Source organism: Ursus maritimus, unplaced genomic scaffold (assembly GCF_017311325.1).
Source record: "Ursus maritimus isolate PB19 unplaced genomic scaffold, ASM1731132v1 scaffold_26, whole genome shotgun sequence".
Lineage (NCBI taxonomy): Eukaryota > Metazoa > Chordata > Mammalia > Carnivora > Ursidae > Ursus > Ursus maritimus.
Window position 1 is genome coordinate 23,086,624 of NW_024425119.1, and position 19,840 is coordinate 23,106,463.

A 19,840-nucleotide genomic window follows, 5' to 3' on the forward strand; every position below is an offset into this window, starting at 1 on the left:
ACATGAGGACAAGGAATTAAAAGAGAATTTTTTTTGGGGGAAAAAAACTGCTGAGGATAGGGAAAGAATGGAAAGAGTGGTAAAACAGGCAATAAGTCGAGAATACAATCCAGAGCTAAATGCCATAACATACCTGAATACTTACGGAGCCGTGCTGTTCAGGCCAGACCTCGAGCCAGTGTCTTCAGTACAGACCGGGACTCTCTTGTACCCACAGGCACTGCTGACCAATCCTGGGAGACTTCTCTCTACACGTGCCCTCAACTCAGTGATTCTGGACTTCCCTTTCCCTTCCCCTTTCCCTTCCCCTTCCCCTTTCTCTTCCCCTTCCCTTTTTTCCTCATGAGCCTGGCTAAAGATTTATTAATTTTGCTGATCTTTTCACAGAACCAGATCCTGGTTTCATTGGTCTCATATATTGTTATTTTAGTTTCTGTTTTGTTTATTTCTGTTCTAATCTTTATTATTTCCTTTTTCTACTGGTTTTGGGGTTTTGTTTTTTTTTTTCCCCCTTCTATGTCCTTTATATGTATAGCTAGGTTTTTATTTGAGATTTTTCTTGCTCCTTGAGTTAGGCCTGTACTTCTATAATCGTCCCTGTTAGAAAAGCTTTTGCTACATTCCAAAGATGTGGGGTCATCGTGGTTCCAATTTAAGTTGTCTCCATGTATTTTTTTATTTTATCTTTAATTTCTTGGTTGACCCACTCATCGTTTAGTACCATGTTATTTAACCTTTTTAATTTGTGTCCTTGTCAGATTTTTTTTCTTGTGCTTGATTTCTAGTTTCATAGTGCTGTGGTCTGAAAAGATGCATGGTATGACTTGTCTTTTTTAATTTGTTGAGACCTGTTTTGTGGCCTAACATGTGTTCTATTCTGGAAAACGTTTCCTGTGCACTTGAGAAGAATATGAATTCTTCTGTTTTAGGATGGAGTGTTTTCTCTCTCTCTCTCTCTTTTTTTTTTTAAAGAGAGAGAGTACTAACAGTGTAGAGAGGGAGATGGAGAGCAGACTCCCCACTGAGGGGGAAGCCCAACATGGGTCTTGATCCCAGGACCCTGAGATCATGACCTGAGCTGAAGGCAGATGCTTAACCAACTGAGCCACCCAGGCGCCCCTCAATGGAATGTTCTGAATATATCTGTTAGGTCCATCTGGTCCAATGTGTCATTCAAAGCCACTGTTCCGTTGATGTTCTGTCTAGATGATCTATCCATTGATGTAAGTGGAGTATATCTTTTTGTATTGCTCCCTTTATCAGTAGTATCCTTCTTTCTCTCTTGTTAAGTCTTTGGTTTAAAGTCCATTTTGTCTGACATAGTATTACTACCCTAGCTTTCTTTTCACTTCCATATGCATGACAAATGCTTTTCCATCCCTTCACCTTCAATCTGCTTGTGTCTTTAGGTCTGAAATGAGTCTCTTGCAGGCAGCATATCAATAGTTCTTGCTTGTTTATCCATTCTGTCACCCTAGTTTTTTGACTGGAACATTTAGTCCATTTACATTCAAAGTAATTGATAAGTATGTTCTTGTTGCCATTTTGTTGTTTGTTTTATAGTTGTTTTTGTAGTTCTTTGTTCCTTTCTTCTCTTGTTCTCTTCTTTCATGGTTTGCTGGCTTTCTTTCTTTTTTTCCTCCCATATCATACAGTCTTTTTTTCCCCCATAGGACATGCGCTATGATTTGCAGCATAGGAGAGAATCTTAGGAATCAAAATTTGTGCTTCAAAGACATGTACATCGGGATGGAAAGGACATAAATTAATCTAAGTGGAAGCTTTGAGTATTGGGTTTTATATTTGGTTCTTGTGACATTCCAGAAGTATTTGCCTATTTATCTTAATCTATACAAATCTTAATCTACATAAATCTTTATGCTTCTGATAAGAAGTGTTTGGTAAGCTTTTCAAGGTCACTCCCATAGCCTACCTTCTACATATCCTTAAGAATTCTATGAAGGGGCATTTCTTCTTCTTAGATATAGAAAGCACATGAGTCCCCAAAATATTGGCTGCTTTTAATGTTTTCTTAATGGCTACAATAAAGTGTGATGGTTAATTTTATGTGTCACTTGATTGGAATAAGGGATGCCCAGATAGTGGTCAAATTTTATTTATGGGTGTATCTGAGCGGGTGTCTCTGGAAGAGGTTAACATTTGTTTTCATTTGTTTTATTTTGGGCTTTTGGGGATTTTTAATCTTTTTTGTGTGATTTTTTTTTTCAAATTTTTATTTTAATTCTAGTTAACATGTAATATAATATTGGTTTCAGGAGTAGAATTTATTGATTCATCACTTACATACAGCACCCAGTGCTCAAACACAACAAGTGCCTTCCTTAATACCCATCATCTATTTACCTCCTTTTCCTCCATCAATCCTCAGTTCTATATATTTAAGTCTTTTATGGTTTGCTTCCCCTTTTTTCCCCTTCCCCTTTGTTCATCTGTTTTGTTTCTTAAATTCCATGTATGAGTGAAATCATATTTTATTTGTCTTTCTCTGGCTTATTTCACTTAGCACAATATACTCTAGCTCCATCCATGTCATTGCAAATAGCAAGATTTCATTCTTTTGGATGACTGAATAATATTCCATTGTGTGGAATTCCATGTGTGTGTGTGTGTGTGTGTGTGTGTGTGTATGTACATGTGTGTGTCCATCATAAGTCGATGGACATTTGGGTTCTTTCCATACTGGTTTTCTTTGGTTATATGCTTGGTTCCTTTCTTTTTATTTTTTGCATATCTGTTACAGGTTTTTGATTTGTGATTACCATTAAGTTTTATATAACATCTTATACATATAGCACATTATGTTAAGTTGATGGCCATTTAAGTTTGAACCCAGTCTTAAAGCACTAAGTTTTTACTCCTCTGCCACCCGTATTTTTGCTATATAGTTTCATCCTTTATTTTGTGAATTCCTTGACTGATTTTTATAAATATACTTAATTGTGATGCTTTTGTTCTTAACTCCTGCTCGTCTTTCTACTTATAGAATCCCAGTCAACATTTATTGTAAGGCTAGTTATTGGTCATGAATTTCTTTAAATTTTGTTTGGGAAACTCATTATCTCTCCTTCTTTTCTGAATGATAGCCTTGCTGGATAGAGTATTCTTGGTTGCACTTTTTTTTGTCCCCCAGCACTTTGAATATATATCATGCCACTCTCCTCTGGCCTGCAGAGTTTCTGCTCAAACATCAGCTGAAAGCCTTATGGGGTTTCCTTCATATGTAACTGTTTTCTTTCTCATTTCTTTTCTTTTCTTTCTTTCTCTTTCTTTCTTATGCCTGCTTCTTTCTTGTTAAACCCCACTGATTTTAAGAACTTGCAAAGTTAAAGCCCCTCTGGTTTTCAAAGCCAAATGTTAGGGGGATTCATCTTCCCAGTGGGGATCCCCCATGCCTGGGATGCCTGGTGTGGGGTGTGCTTCTTTCTCTTCTCTGTGCCTGTGGTGCCCCTCCCTCCTGTGGACAATCTCATGAGTCAGTTTTGTTCCCAGTCATGTCTCTACCCTTCCTACCTTTTTGATGTGGCCTTTTTTCTCCATTTAGCTGTGGAGAGTCTGTTCTGCCAGTGTTTGGGTTATTTTCTGGATTGTTTATGTCGATGTGGGTGTTATCTAGGTGTATCCATGGGAGGAGGTGAGTTTAGGATCCTCCTACTCTCCCATCTTCCCCAGATGTCCTACAAGTTTTATGGTGTTATATTTCACTAATTTGACCCTTAATCCATTTTGAGTTTATTTTTGTTTGTGGTGTAAGAAAGTGATCTAGTTTCATTCTCTTTCATGTAGCTGTCCAGTTTTCCCAGCAACACTTTTTGAAGAGACTGTTTTCTCCATTATATATTCTTGCCTCCTGTGTCAGAGATTAATTGACCACATAAGCATGGGTTTATTTCTGGGCTCTGTGGTCTGTTTTATTGACCTATGTGTCTGTTTCTGTGCCAGTACCATACTGTTTTGATTACTACAGCTTTGTAATATAACTTGAAATCTAGGATTGTGATGCCTTCAGCTTTGTTCTTCTTTTTCAAGATTGTTTTGGCTATTTGGGGTTGTTTGTGGTTCCATACATGTTTTAGGATTATTCTAGTTCTGTAAAAGATGCTGTTGGTATACCCTGAATGCTTTTTAAGGAAAGAATGGGAGATAAAAACCAGGTGGCCTTTTGATTACTTTCACAAGTGCTTATTGATTATATATATCCTGCATATTTAAACCTCACAACAACTGTGTATGGTAGGTTTTATCATCCCCTCTCACAGATAAGGACACTGAGGCTTAAAGAGATTAAGAAATGTTCCCAAATCTACACACCTGGCACATTCCAGAGCCAAGATTTGACACTAGGTCCGTTTGACTTCAGCTCAAGGCCAGTGCTCTTGCCACTCTACCATGCCAACTCAACAGGCCTGTGAAGGTTATATGGTATGTTTCCAGGGCCCAAGAATCCTGAAAGAATTGAGCACTTCACTCTTCACTTTTAAAACATAATCTTAATACATTTTTCAAAATTAATTTGCCTTCTTCCTAAGGTTCAGTCGGAGTTGACAAAATAACAGATTACCTGAGACAAGCAAGTAGTCAAAATTCTGAAGACAGTGAACTTGAGGAGGTATGGAACATACTTGAGCCTGAAAAGAGAGACCTGCATGTGGACCTGGAAATTCTTTGTGCCGTCATGAAAGAATGGATGGCTTGCTGTAGAAACAAACGGTAATCATTGGGGCGCCTGGGTGGCACAGTCGGTTGAGTCTGACTCTTGGTTTTGGCTCAGGTCCTGATCTCAGGGTCATGAGAACGAGTCCTGTGTCTGGCTCTGCACTCAGTGCAGAGTCTGCTTGAGACTCCCTCCCTTTCTCCCTTTGCCCTCCCCCCTGTTCCCACACCCACGTGTGCGTACTTATGCGCGCGCGCGCTCTCTCAAATAAATCTAAAAAAATGGTAATCGCAAGTCCCAGCAGGATGCATGTCCAAGTTCTGTTTTAACAACTGATTACAATTAATGCTAATCACTGTTTTTTTGTGTTGTTGGAAGTACTATAATCCAGTGCTCCTCACGCTTTAGCATGCACTGGACTCACCTGAACTATTTATCATACCTGATTGTCGCCCCCAACCATGATTCGGCAGGTCTGGGGTGAAGCCTGATAATTTTCATTTCTAACATATCTCCAAGCGATAGTGATGCTGTGAGTGTATGTGTGTGCATGGGCGTGATGAGCATACTTTGAGAATGTATTGTATCAATTATGTTAATCCTAATAACATCCATTTATCATGATTGGGGCAGCACATTATTATTATGTTTTCACAAAGAATTGAGCTGACATAGGAGTCAAGCAAATTATTGATAATGACCGGCAAATCTCCAAATGCATTTAAACTCAGAGTGGGTGCCCGTTAGAGGTCAGTGGGGACAATTAGGCAGTGAATATAATTTGAAAACCTAGGATAAAAGGAAGCTAAAGGGAAAAGGAAAAAAGCAGTGGAACTGAAAAAAAGAGATGAAGAAGGAGAAGAGTATGCATGATATCAGCTGTCCCTGGTGGAACCTCGAGAAATTTTACCTTCTTTCACAGGAAGCCTAATTTCTCTGGCTTTTAATCAGCCACTGATATCCAGCTATCAGCTTATATTTACTAGGAATTTTCTTAAATAACACTGCAAGCCTGAAAAGTGACAAAACTTGCTAGATTTCATGTAGATGACTCAAGAAAAGATGACCAAAATGTTGTTTGCCAAGAACAAGTTAGTCATGAAAACAACATAAACACCTAAAAATATCTAATTTTACTAGTAATTAAAGAAATACAAATGAAGACAACATGTTAGTTTTACCCATCGGTTTAGCAAAGTTTTAAAAGAATAACTCTACCCCATGTTGTCAGGGCAGGTGGAGAAATAAGGCTCCTTTTATACATTGTTGGTGGTAGTACAAGTTGGCATAGTTTTTTCAAGAACAATTTAAGAATATGTATCAAATGCTTAAAAATTATGTGATGTATTTGGGCTAGTCATGTAACTCAAGAAAAATAACCGATCATGTACCCTAATATATGTGTTTATGATAGTGATAAATATACGCAACTTACAAATGTTAAAATAAAGGGTCAGATTGATAAATTATAATACTTCCACTAGAATCCTAAATAGTCACTCAGAATTATAATTAGATAAACATTTGACAAGAGAAATGTTCATATATATTTATTTCAAATAAGGCCATAAATATATATGTGTATTATAAACCCATATTTATCAAGAAAAAATATGCATAAAGAAAGTTGGGAAGAATATGTTCCAAAATGATTATCTTTCCATGATGGTTTCAACTTTCTGTTCTTTTCTTATGCCTTTTCCCATTATTCTGAAATACTTAGATTTGTATAATGAAAGTGTTAATCCATTATAAAATGGTGTGAGAGCAAAAGAAAAAACCTCCAATTTTTATAGCAGAAGTAAAAAATATGGGAGGTATAAACACAAAATAGAAGAACAGAAACTCGAATGGTGATAGGTATGTAGCTATCAATAGTAAAGTGGTGCCTGAATTATTCTGACCGACATCTCACACTGAAATACAATGAGATGTTAGGACAGATGTAGAGAATTTCGTAGTGGTTCCAGAGAGATAGTCTAAGTATTTGGGATTTAGAAAGATTAAGTAAAACTTAAATCATAATATACAGACTCTTAAAAAGGAAATGGTTGAAACTTTACTATGTTTGAGAGTGAAAGGTGGTATTTGTGTACTGGACAGTGGACTATCCACAGCTTTCCCCAAATTTCAGGAGTAAATGCTCAAAGTACAATTGTCTGGGTTCAACTTGGTTTTCCGTGAAAAAGGAAAAATGATAGCACCATAAATGTGTCCTGAAGTATTAGTTGTTCATGCCTTTTCCTTCCCAGTTTTTAAAATCCCACTTGTTATTCCTGCAAATGTCTAGACTATGTTGACGTCCTAATCCCTTGAGACCTCACGTCCCCATCACAGCGGCTGCACATCAATCCCTGCCTACTCATGCATGCACACTTTCCTTTTCAGGTTAGATTAAAAGTTTATGCAAGATAGAGGTAATGCCTTAAGTTTCTTTTCTATTACCCTACCTAAGCACAATGTCGAACTCCAAATAGTTCCTGAATAAATAGATAGTTTTAAAATTCAGAAAGAAATACCTGATTAGAAAAATTACAGATCACATCTGTAATGGCACTGGCAAAGAATCGTAGCTCATTGGTTTTGGGTTTTTTTGGTTGCAGGGAAAGATTGAGTGGTGGATCAAGTGGCAGGATTGATGATTCTGCTTTTGAACAGGGCAGCATAAAATCACATAGAGCAAGTATGTATGTGTTTCTTCCTGTTGTTCTGCCACTTTCTTGTGGTTTGGAGAAATGGATTTTTCATAAAACACTCTTGTATGTGTTTCAGTTAAGATGACCACAGATAAAACAGAATCTACGTCATGGAGCTTCGAGGCTTTGGGTGGAGATATGTCTAAAGGAGTCTTGTAAGCATTCTTACTTGTAATGCTTTCTCAAGTACCTCTTATTTTTCTCATTTATTTCATAGGTCTATGTGTTTTACTTATGGTAAAGCCACTTAGCTTGTGTGTGTGTGTGTGTGTGTGTGTCTGTCTGTCTGTCTGTGTGTGTCTAACCAATCTTTTATTTAATTCTTGACTATTCTCTCCCAATTGCATTAGAACAAATTTCACTAGACACATGATTTATATAAGACTAGTATTATCTAAATTAACATTTTCTCACTAATAAAACCCTTCTCCTACATTAACTTCATGTGCTTTCTATGGAAAACAAGTCCCATTTCAGGTAGAATTATGACTAAACTCTTTGGGTGATTGTTTTCAAAGCACCTCTTTAATAGGTACTTATAGATATAAATGACAAAAGCTGTTCTCCACTAGATGTATGTGATTTTAGATATCAAGGAGAGGCAATTCTGTCTCTCCCTTATTGTCTCCTTGCCACGTTAGGTTTGCCCGTGCAAAAAGGGGTGGTAGGAACCATGTACCCAAGCTGCGCTAAGCACTGGGATAAGATGGCAAAGAGGAAGAGAAGGCCTGGGACGCCATGAAACATGCCATCTAGACTCTCAAAGGGTCTGTGATCTAATGTCAGGGTCGAGGGTGACACAGACATTAACGCGCTGTAGAAAATATTAGGAAAGATGAATACTAAACTGTGAGCCACAGACTACAAACATAAGTCTCTAGGAATCGTTTCCTAGTTAAGGGCCTATTAAAACCTGCCAAGATCCCTTGGATGAAAGAGTAATGATGTGTCAATTTATTTCAGAATGTTTCATAACCCCTGCAGAAATGGAAACTCTTCCTTGTAGGCGGAGGCCAATGTTAGAGGCGAAGTGCACAAGAATTAACAAAAGCTGTGGCAGCTGACTTCACAGCTGGCAGATGCTGAATATTGGGCAATTTTGGAAAATCTCTGCTGCTGTAACAATGCTTGAATCAATATTTATTGTATAAATGAACTACACTTAACGAGGAGGGAAAGGCATAAAGTAGAAAATCCCGCAGTGATTAGGCCTTATTTTGATTGGGAGGGATTGGAGATGTTGAAGATGATTCTCATTCATTCTTTCACCCACAGAGAGGTGTCTGATTTGATTACCTATGTAGCAGACCTGCATTTTAACAAGCAGAAATTGGAGGAGGAAAATAATAAGTTTAAATTGGCATTAGAAACCTTGGAAGAAGCTAACTGCCAGTTATCAGAGGATTGTACGGATTTGCGCCATCAGATAAAAAGGTGAACCATAGAGAAGGGTGCATGTGCTTACAGCTTTCTCTTCTTTTTTCCTTTAAAAAAATAATCTTTTTAAAATTGGGCTATCATTCACACAGCATAAAAATCGGCCCTTTTAAAGCGTACAGTTCAGTGTTTTTTAGTATATTTGCAAGGTTGTGCAGCTAATTACCATGATCCAATTCATCACTCCAAAAAGGAAACCCATAGTTGTTAGCAGTCGCTCCCCATTTCCCTTCCCCTCAGCCCCTGAAAACCACTAATCTACTTTCCATCTCTATGGATTTACCGGTTCTGGCCATTTCACATAAATGGAATCCTACAATATGTGACCTCTGTGTCTGGTTTGTTTCACTTAGCATAATGTTGTCAAGGTTCCATGTAGCATATATGCAACTACTTCATTCCTTTTTGTGAATGAATAATATTCCCTTGTTTGGACATACCCATTTTGTTTATCTGTTCTTCAGAGAATGGATACTTGGGGTATATTCACTTGTTGACTATGACCAATACTGCTGCTATGAACATTTGTGTACGAGTTTGCGCGTGAACATAGGCTTTTAACTCTCCTAGGGATATACCTACAAGTGAAATTGCTGAGTAGTGACTGATAGTTCGAATCTTGGAGAACTGCCGGACTGTCTCCAAAGCAGCTGTGCTATTTTAGATTTCCGCCAGCAGTGTTTGTCAGTTCTTTTCTGGCAACAATATTCTTTGTCATTCAAAGCAGTGTTGTCTATTGACCAAGTGTGGATCTATCCAAAGCATTCTGTGGTTCAGTTGAACTTTTACTCTATGCAAATTCCAATGCTAAGGACAGGTGACCCTTGAATAACACAGATTTGATCTGCATGGGTCCACTTATACAGGAATTGTCTTCAGTAAATGCAGTACTGTAAATGTATTTTTTCTTTCTTATGATTTTCTTAATATTTTCTCTAGCTTACTTTATTGCAAGAATACAGTATATAATAGATATAATGTAGAAAATATGTGTTTATCAACTATTTATGTTATTGGTAAGGTTTCCGGTCAACAGTAGGCTATTAGTAGTTAAGTTTTTAGGGAGTCAAAGATTACACATAGATATTTTAGGAGGGTTGGCGCACGTAACGCCCATGTTCGAGGGCCAACTATATTATGAGAGATTCATTGATAAGCCAGGTTTAAAATGCGCTTGCAGAGTACATGATAAGGATGACAGATGATAAGAAAAGTTGTGACTTCAGCTTAAGGTAGAAAGGGATAAAGGACCTAAGGGACATATCACATAGTATCAAGTACTGGTAAAATGGGTTGCGAGGAGATGTCTGAACTTTAGGGGAAAAAGGGAACAAGGTTCTCACAAAGTCTGCAGTTACAGATGTTGTAGGTGCTAAAATTTTGAACAGAAAAGTTCTAGGTTAACTTGAAAAGACAGTAAAGCATTCTGACCATGGATTTTTTTCCCTCATAATTTTTGGCCAGCCAGTCCAGCCTTCAAAGCCAATCTATAAAATAAATAAAAGGAGCTGCTTACCTTCAGCTCTCTCCATTCCATAATAGGTTTATTTATTATTTATTTGAAATATAATAATTCAGAGTTTCTCTTAAAAATCTATGCCTTGGGGGCGCCTGGGTGGCACAGTTGGTTTAGTATCTGCCTTCAGCTTAGGTCATGATCTCAGGGTCCTGGGACTGAGCGCCTGATGAGCAGGGAGCCTGTTTCTCCCTCTCCCTCTGCCCTACCCCCCCACTCCCCACTCATGCTCTCTCACTCTCTCTCTCAAAGAAATAAAATCTTAAAAAAAAAAAAATCTATGCCTTGGATGAAGGTGCCAGGGAGGATTTTTGGTCGCAAGCACTAGAAGCTGACTCTAGTAAGCTTAAGCAGTAAAGAAATGTACTAGAAAAGGATTGGGTAACTCAAAGAATGGACAGAAAACCTACAAAATTTGGGTGGGCAGCCAGAAGGTCAGTGTCTACAAAATTAAGCCTTTGTATCCTTTTCCTCCCCCTGATCCTTTCAGGAAGAGCCTCTGCTTCGTTTTTTTGCTCACAGCCTATTTTTGATACTGTGTGGTTGTCCCGTCCTTTGCCTTCCATATTTACGGTGACTGTGTGGACAGGAGGAGCCACGTGTTGCTCATCCTGGTTACCCTAGGACCTCCGTGGCTGCTGTAGAATAGCTCTCTCATCCTCTCCACCCTTCCCCTGGTCTGCCAGCCGGAAACCTTTGTCGTCTTTGTCTTGCTCTGCCTTCACTTCTAAATCAAATAGCAAGTCCTGCTAATTTTACCTCCGTTATATCCCTCAAATGGATTTACTTCTTTCTCTTCCTATACCTACTTTTTAGTTCAACTAAACATCATCTTCCACCTGGATCACTACAGCAGCCTCCTGATTAGTCTCCCTGCCTTTCCAAAACTCATGCCACACGGGCAGGAATGCTCTCCCTAAGTGCCAGTCTGACCACATCATGCCCCCGCTTTAAATACTTCCATTGATCCCCATCAACTTCAGGATGAAATTCAATTTGCTGAGTGCTTCCTGATGGGGTTTCTGTTGCTCATTTCTACGCCCATTTTCCACTCTAGGCTCCAACAGTATCTGATTGCTTGCAGCCCCCAGTTCTCTCTCCACCCTCCTTCCCACCCTCCCATTGTCTGAGCTGTCAGCCTTTTACACAGTGTCTACAGAACTTGGGTTCACTCTAACCTTGGTTCTTATCACTCTGTATTATGCTTGTCTGTTTACCCTTCTGGTCTACAAACTCCAGGAGGGTAGAGTGCTCACGAGTGGATTCGCTTTTGTCTTCTTCAGGCCGTAGCATAATGCCTGCTACAGAGCTGGGGCTCCGTGAACAACTTGCCGGATGATCAATGTAATTCCTTAGTAAGGAAAAAAATTGTACCTTCTTTGAGACCCTGCTCAGAAAACAGTTTATAATCCCAGTGGCCATACAAATAAACAATTCCATGATATGGATTACCATAGTTCATTTAATAGGTTGTTGTTGGACATTTAGGTTGTTTGGTATTGTAAACAACACTGTAATAAACTTCTAGAGCAAAACACATAGACACTATTTGTAAGGATTTATTTAGTTGTCATCTCCTTCACTAGTATGTAACCTCTATAAGGGCAAGGACTGTGTCTCTTGCTCACCATCATAGGCCTCTTTGCAGGGTGTGACACCTGGAACGTGGTATTATTCAATAAATATTTGTAGAATTGCATTAACTAAATATTATATCTTAGTGGAAGGAAAGGACCATGTGATTCAGCCAACGATGAATTTCAAAGGGAGACTCTAATCTTTATCTTCAAGAATATGTTTGTTTCCTTCTATCTCTCTTCCCCCACCAAACTCCCCCCAAATCATCTCTTCCTTTTCTAAGGACTGTGAAAGATCACGGGTATATTTTTACTATTGTTGGCATCTGGTTGAAGCCTTGAGTGGTTTTCAGCTAGGGTCCAAAAATAGTCCTTGGCCTTACTTTGTATCTTTGACGGTTATATTTGAGGTTTTGCTCATTGCCTTTTTCCCCCCACCCCCACAGTGCCCACCAAGCTATTATGGGAACAAATCTGTTAAAAGAAGAACTGGAGGAACTGAAAATTAGTATGAATGCTTCTGAAGAGCAGAAGACCATGATTGTAGCCCAGAACAGACAATTAGTAAGTCATCCAAGTACTTCGAAATTGGCGTATAGTTTACATAACTGAAATCCAAGAGGGTTTATTTGGAGGCAAAAATCAGAAGTCAGTAGGCTGATAAATGAATTGGTAATACCTTAGAATAGTAAAGGCAAATAGGATAAACTGTTTTTCTTTTCAGCCAAGTTTAAAACTCTTTACAGATTACTCAGTCATATTCACAATGGTTTGTGAAGATCTAGAAGCTCTCTGGAATGCTTCCTGAAGTTGATAAGTGAATTCATAAATACCTGATCCTAAAAACCAGTTGAATTTTCTAAAACAACAACAACAACAACAACGACAAACCAAAAAAAAACCAAAACAACAACAACAAAAAAACAAAAAAAACTTTATCAAATTTTCATCTTTTTCTCAGGTTTAAAAAAAATCCATTATTTTAGTCCTTACAGATTACTAAGAAGCCCTATACAGCAGTCCTTACACTAAATAAACACAGGCTTGAAATACTTAGAGCAAAACATTATTTAGACTAAGCTTTACCTCAACTGACAAAAAAGTAGTCATTTTTAAATTGAGAATGTCAAACTATTATCTAGAGCTTTAGTAATAATCTTCCGAATCGTGATCTGTTCCAGCAGTGTTCTAGCATTGCTAACAACGGTGGGGTCAGATGAAAGTCATTCAGACTGATTCACTTTCAGATCTCTAAGCCGTCGGGAGACTTGAGCTCCAGGCCTGTGTCACTCTCATGACCAACACAGATTAGCTTAGCTCTTGCCTCAGTTGCAAAATGTGGGGACTAGACTCATGGAGTGTCAGGAGACTCTGCCAGTCTCTAAATGCAGTACAGGAAAGACTAAGTTTGGGACCACGGAGGAACTTGTATGTGGAGGAAATGTTGAGAAACCAGCAAGTAGGCTCTCTCGGGAGTCAGACTGCTGGCATCCAAGTCCCGACTCCAGCGGCTGTGTAACTTTAGGCAAACCACGTAACCTCTTTAACCTTTAGTGTCCTCACATATAAAATGAAGATAACAGTACTACCTAGTCTAGGGCTAGAAGGGTTAGATAAGTTAATACATGTAAAACAATCAATGTCCTTTTTCCTCCTCGGGCTCAATAGTGTTAGTTGCTATTGTTAGAAGTACAGAGTCCTAGATATACAATCCTAACCTTTTGCATTTTACCATGTTTTATGATTTCAAAAGAATTTTCACTACTTTATCTCAATGGTCATAGAAACTCTGTAAGGTAAAAACAGAAGTTGATATTCTTCAATTTAAAAAAGAATAACAGTTATAAGTAAAGTCCAGAAATGTTTTGATTATTCAAAATCAATTATCTAATAAACATAGAGCTACAATTGAACTCAGGTCTTCAGATTCCAATTACGTGGTGTGGGTGCTTTCATCCTTATACCAATGACATTTTAACCTAAGCTGGTTCACCTTTTGTTTTATGTTATAAAGGTAATACCTGTTCACTCTATAAAATGAGGAAATGCAGGGGTGCCTGGGTGACTCAGCCAGTTAAGCCTCTGACTCTTGATTTCAGCTCAGGTCATGATCTCAGGGTTGTGGGATTGAGCCCTGCATTGGGATCTGCACTGGGCATGTAGCCTGCTTAGGATTGTCTCTCTCCCTCTCAGTCTGCTCCTCTGCTCCCCTCCTTCCCCCACCACATGCATGTGCGCATGCTCTCTCTCAAAAAAAAAAAAAAAAAAGAAAAATGAAACGCATATTAACAAAGAAAAAATAAAATCCCACAAAATCCTTACCTTACCCTATCCACAAGATTTATTATTAAAATTTTGGCATTTATCTTGTCCTAGAATATTTTTTCTTCTTGTGGTTCTGAATTTGGGGCTCTTAATTATTAAATGGTTTTTGATATTCATATGTTCTGGTAATATTGAATCTGAGAATATCCACAGCTTCAAGTAGAGGGCTAGAACTTTTTGTGATTTCAAGGTGCCATTTAAATTGATGGATTCATACTACCTTTCATAAGTGGACAGTGGGAACGTAGCAAGAAAGAAGCCAAGCTATTGTTTTTCCTCTTTCCTTTCCTGTCAGATTGAGTCAAGGAGAAGAGTGATTTCTTACAAATCCCAAGAAACTAGAAGCCAGAGGCTTAGCTCCATATTGAGAATATTTTCAGACTAAGCTCATTAGTGATATGTCAATACCATGTTTAAAGTTGTTAAGAGAAAGAATGTCAGTAGCCTTAGAGGTAAATATGTGGTATTTTCATAAACTTCTAAATGCTTTTTAATTCTTTTCTCTTAATGAATCAGGAGACAGAAAACCGGGCTCTGATTCTTCAAATTCGGAGTCTCCAAGAAGAGGTATGCTGAAATTGTTAAACACAGGCACAGATAAACATTTGGAAATCATACAGGTGTGAGTTCTGACCCCAGATTAAATAGAAATCATGTGAATATTCAGGCTCCTGTGAACCAAAGACTAGGTTTCTTTGTCAAATGACCAGTGTGGAAGAGTGAAAAGGACTTTCGTGTCTGAACAGAAGTACATTATTACCTTTGTGATTATCCATGGAAGAAATGGGATTTAAGAAATTCAGATTTAAGATGAAATGAAATTAACCCATATAAAAAGAATACAAATCAAGAAGGAAAATGTAGACATTATCTATTAATTTTCTATTATTATTTCACTGAGCTAGCTGGAAAAAGTCTTGAATCTAAGACCCAGGCACTGGGTCTGAAAGTCTGACTTTGGAAAAACCATTTATCTTTTTGGGGTTAATAATACCTATTCCCTACAGTTACTCTGGAAATGAAGACAACGAGTGTAAAGCTATTTGGTGAATCATAGTGTACTTCATATTTGTTAGGAAATATTAGGAAAATCTCTACAAAAATAACTCTATGCCTTAAGTTTTTTAAGCAACAGAGTTAAAGCGTTGAAGCGACAGGTAACAGAGCTACTTGTAAGTTACTATTTTGGAGGAAAATTCTCTAAGTATCTTTTGAATGTCAAGTTTATGTACAGTTTTTTTATTTGGAGTTTTTATAAGTTTTATCAGTGGAATTAATTAAGCTGTGATGAACAGTCTGTGATGGAGTATGGGCCAGCTGGACTTAAAGAAATCTTACAGTGGGTTGGAAAGGAACAATTAAAAGATTGGCAAGAAATCCTACATTAGATTTAGACATTGTATAACAGCAAGGCTAGGTTTTCATGAAATTAGTGTTTTAAGTGAAGCTCTCAGTGTAAGATATTTTTCTCCTCATATTTAAGATGACTGACTAGCATCAAAAAATTGCACAGAACTGGATTAGAACTGAGGTAGAAGGAGGAAGATGTGGAACCCTTCCTCATGAGAGCATTGCAATTATTGATTTGCATTAGAAAAAGCATGTAAATGTCACTACTAGCTGAGATTCCTTTAAGTGGTAGTAATCCGATGCACTGTGACAAGTAACAGCATAATAGCTTGGAGAGTTTCTTTCGTTCGTTCATTCATTCATTCATTCATTCATTCAACACATACTCTTTGGGAGACCTTTGTGAGCTAGGCACTCTTCTAGGTGTTGAGGATACAAGTTTCCATAGAAAAGTCCATGAGGAACTAGCATGTTAGGTGGGGATTAGTGCTATGGAGGAAAGAAAAGCAGAAAACAGAATTATAGCAAACTACCATTTAAACTAGAGTGGTTAGGAAAAGTAGCCCTATGAGGTTAATCATTAACGAAAGGGCGTTTATCAGTAAGGAAGCATTCCAGGCAGAGAAAACTATAAGATGTAAGTCCTCAGGCTTAGCCTGCCTGCTTTTTTTGAAGAACGGTGAGGCCAGTGTGGCTGGAGCAGAGGTCAGGAGCACAAGAAGTACAGAGAGCTTCAGGAAGCCAGACCTACCACGTCTCATATAGGCGTTGCATGGACTCTGGCTGTTTCCACTGACTGAGTGGGAGCCATTGGACAGTTTTCAGCAGAGGAGAAATGTGATCTAATTTCTATTTTAACAAGATAACTCTGGCTGCTAGGTTTAAAATCAACTGTAGTGGGGCAAGGGAAGAAGTGGGAGACCAATTACGAGGCCTTGTAACATTCAGACATAAATTTATGGAGGCTGACTGAAGCAGTAAGAGTGGAGGTGGAGAGGTGTTAGATCAGCAAATGCTTTATAGCATATCCAAATGTATTTATTATGTGTTCTGGTGATATGGAAGTTCTCTTCTGAGTGTTTCTAATGTCTCAGTGAGATAAAAGCAAAGTCATCAGCTGACCGTGAGGAAGTTCCAGGAGAGAGAGAGATGAAATAGGCCAGGAGTTGGTTAACTTTTTGTAAAGGATCTGACAGTAAATATTTTAGGCTTGCCTGGCTAAAAGGCTTTTGTTGTAACCACTCACTTCTGCCACTGTTTTATGAAAGCAGCCATAGACAATATGCAAAAAATAGGCAGGCACCGTTGTATTCTGACAAAACTTTATTTACAGACCAGGTGGTCAGCTGGAGTTGACCCGTGGGGGTGGGGTGGGGTGGGTTGGGGAAGTTGCTGTGATTTGCAGTTCCCTGATTTAAGCCAGTGGCCACGTGAATGGACTAGGATTGTATGATATGATCACCAGTCAACATTGAAGTTAAAAATTATGTTGAGAAGGAGCCGAGATGCCCTTCAACAGATGACTGGATTAAGAAGTTGTGGTCCATATATACAATGGAATATTACTCAGCTATCAGAAAGAACGAATTCTCAACATTTGCTGCAACATGGACGGCACTGGAGGAGATAATGCTAAGTGAAATAAGTCAAGCAGAGAAAGACAACTATCATATGATTTCTCTCATCTATGGAACATAAGAACTAGGATGATCGGTAGGGGAAGAAAGGGATAAAGAAAGGGGGGTAATCAGAAGGGGGAATGAAGCATGAGAGACTATGGACTATGAGAAACAAACTGAGGGCCTCAGAGGGGAGGGGGGTGGGGGAATGGGATAGACCGGTGATGAGTAGTAAGGAGGGCACGTATTGCATGGTGCACTGGGTGTTATACGCAACTAATGAATCATCGAGCTTTACATCGGAAACCGGGGATATACTGTATGGTGACTAACATAATATAATAAAAAATCCTTAATTTAAAAAATAAATAAAAATAAAAACAAATTAGGTAAAAAAAAAAAAAATTATGTTGAATGCGTGACCTGTTGGTTCATTTGTATTTTTCTTTAACAATGTTCATCTGGAAGGGTGCTGTCATGGAGTGGGTGGCGAGCTGAACTTAAGCAAATACTGAAAAGTAGGTAAGGGAGAAGGAAGGGAATGGAGTGGAAGTGGAAGAGAGGTGTTATAATGATTGACCATGGAAGAATTTAAGCTGAGTAAAGAGGGGACTGAGTTCACAGGAAGGGGGAAGGTTAATGAGAAGGTAGTAGGATCAATGCAGGCTTCAGTGGGGACTGAAGGTTTGTTGGCTCTCAAAGAAATAATCTGGAAAGAGGAAGTGGTGGCTGAAGAGAGAGATATTTACAACTAAAATAATGGAGGGGTCACACTTGCTGGGAATGACAAGTTTGAAGGTAAAGATGTGATTGGGGAGTGCATGGCCAAGGGGCCATGGAAGATAAGAATGGACTTCCTAGAGTATTCCTGGATGGTCACATTAAAAGGACCATGTTACTTTTGGATAAAGTCTAAAGTTGTGTCCCTTAGTTTAAAATGGATTGTGATGTTAATGATGAAAATACCACTTCCTAAAAAAAAAAAAAAAGCTTTGTTTTTTTTTTGTCTAAATCTAAGAATATTGTCTTTTTTTACATCAGAATACTAAGAACATTGTGGATATATATACATTGGAAAAGAAGATTGAAGAATTGTTTAAAACTGAAACAGAGCACCAAGTAAGCACTTCCCACATACTGGTGAAATATTTTCCTTTGTCAAACTGGTATTACTTTATGAAGATGTATATGACTCATTGACAAAATAACCTTTGAATAAATTTTGAAATTTGTGTTCCTCAAAATGTCTGAATTACAGTGTGTAAAACACAGTTTCTATTTTTTAATGTAATGGCTTTACTGATATATAACACACATGCCATTAAATTCATCCACATAAAGTATGTAAGTCAGTGGTTTTAGTGAATATTCACAGAATTGTGCAACTATCACCAAAACCAATTTTAAAACATTTTATCATCCCCAAGAAATCTCTTTAGCAGTCACTCCCCATTCCCCACCAACCCTAGACAACCACTATAGAGACTTTTTGTCTCTATAATAGAGATTTACTTATTCTGGACATTTCACAAAGATGGAATCATATACACTGTGTGGTCCTTCGTGATTGGTTTCTTTCACTGAGCATAATGTTTTTCAAGCTTCATTCATGTTATAGCATGTATCAATACCTTATTTCCTTTTATTATTGAATAGTACTCCATTGTATGGATATACCATATTTTGTTTATCCATTCATTGGTTGATGAGCATTAGGGCTGTTTCTACTTTTTGACTATTATGAATAATGCTGCTATGAACATTTGTATATATGGTTTTGTATCAATCTATATTTTCTCTTAAGTATATATTTAGGAGTGGAACTACTGGGTCACATGCTAACTTTTATTTTTTTTGAGAGAGATTATGTGTACGTGTGAGTGGGGGCAGGGGCAGAGAAAAAGGAAAAGAATCCTAAGCAGGCTCCACACTCAATGAGGAGCCAGACACAGGGCTCAATCCCAGGACCCTGAGACCATGACCAGAGCCCAAATCAAGAGCGGAAGCTTAACTGAGCCACCAGGTGACCCTATGTTTGACCTTTTTAGGAACTTCCAGACTCTCTCCTGGTACCATTTTACATTTCCACCAGCTATGCATGAGGGCTCAGATCCTCCACATCCTTGCCAACACTTGTTACTTTTTATATTTTTTATTATAGTGGCAATTTCTAATTTAAGAGTATCTGGTTTTACAAATCCCTTAATCAGCAAAGATTTCAGCTGTTATACATTTTTAATGAAGAAAACAAGAGCTGGGAAAAATCTATCCTTGATTGAATTACGGGATGATAGCCCACAAAAATGATTTTTAACTATATCGTATCTAAAAAGTCTATACTTAGTGTATATTTTTGTTATATATCCCATACAGTCTTACTAGGAAACTGAAAAATATTAATAAATTTAGGAATTTGTATCATACTTATTGTCATCTCTGATAGTTTCTTTGAGTAATATTTTTTGTTGTATGTGTGAAATAATGTACTTAAATTTCACGTTCTATGTGGAGTTTTCAAGTTTCCTAGCAGATACCTACATTCCGTATATGTGTGTGGATACATATGCATATACTATGACATATATATGTATCTCATAGTTTAGACATTCAAATTAATGTCATTCTAGGGATGACTGTTTTTGGAAAAC

At 38.0% G+C, this 19,840-nt stretch overlaps 1 protein-coding gene across 1 annotated transcript in view; it reads left to right on the forward strand.

Moving 5' to 3' along the window:
* The window catches only part of LOC103665240 (inositol 1,4,5-triphosphate receptor associated 2), an 81,896-nt gene that overhangs the window by 35,549 nt on the left and 26,507 nt on the right, over nt 1-19,840 (forward strand). The window contains 7 exon segments of the mRNA XM_040641900.1: nt 4,548-4,728; nt 7,276-7,355; nt 7,445-7,523; nt 8,644-8,802; nt 12,345-12,462; nt 14,740-14,790; nt 18,234-18,311. Of these exon segments, the coding sequence (XP_040497834.1) occupies nt 4,548-4,728; nt 7,276-7,355; nt 7,445-7,523; nt 8,644-8,802; nt 12,345-12,462; nt 14,740-14,790; nt 18,234-18,311 (746 nt within the window).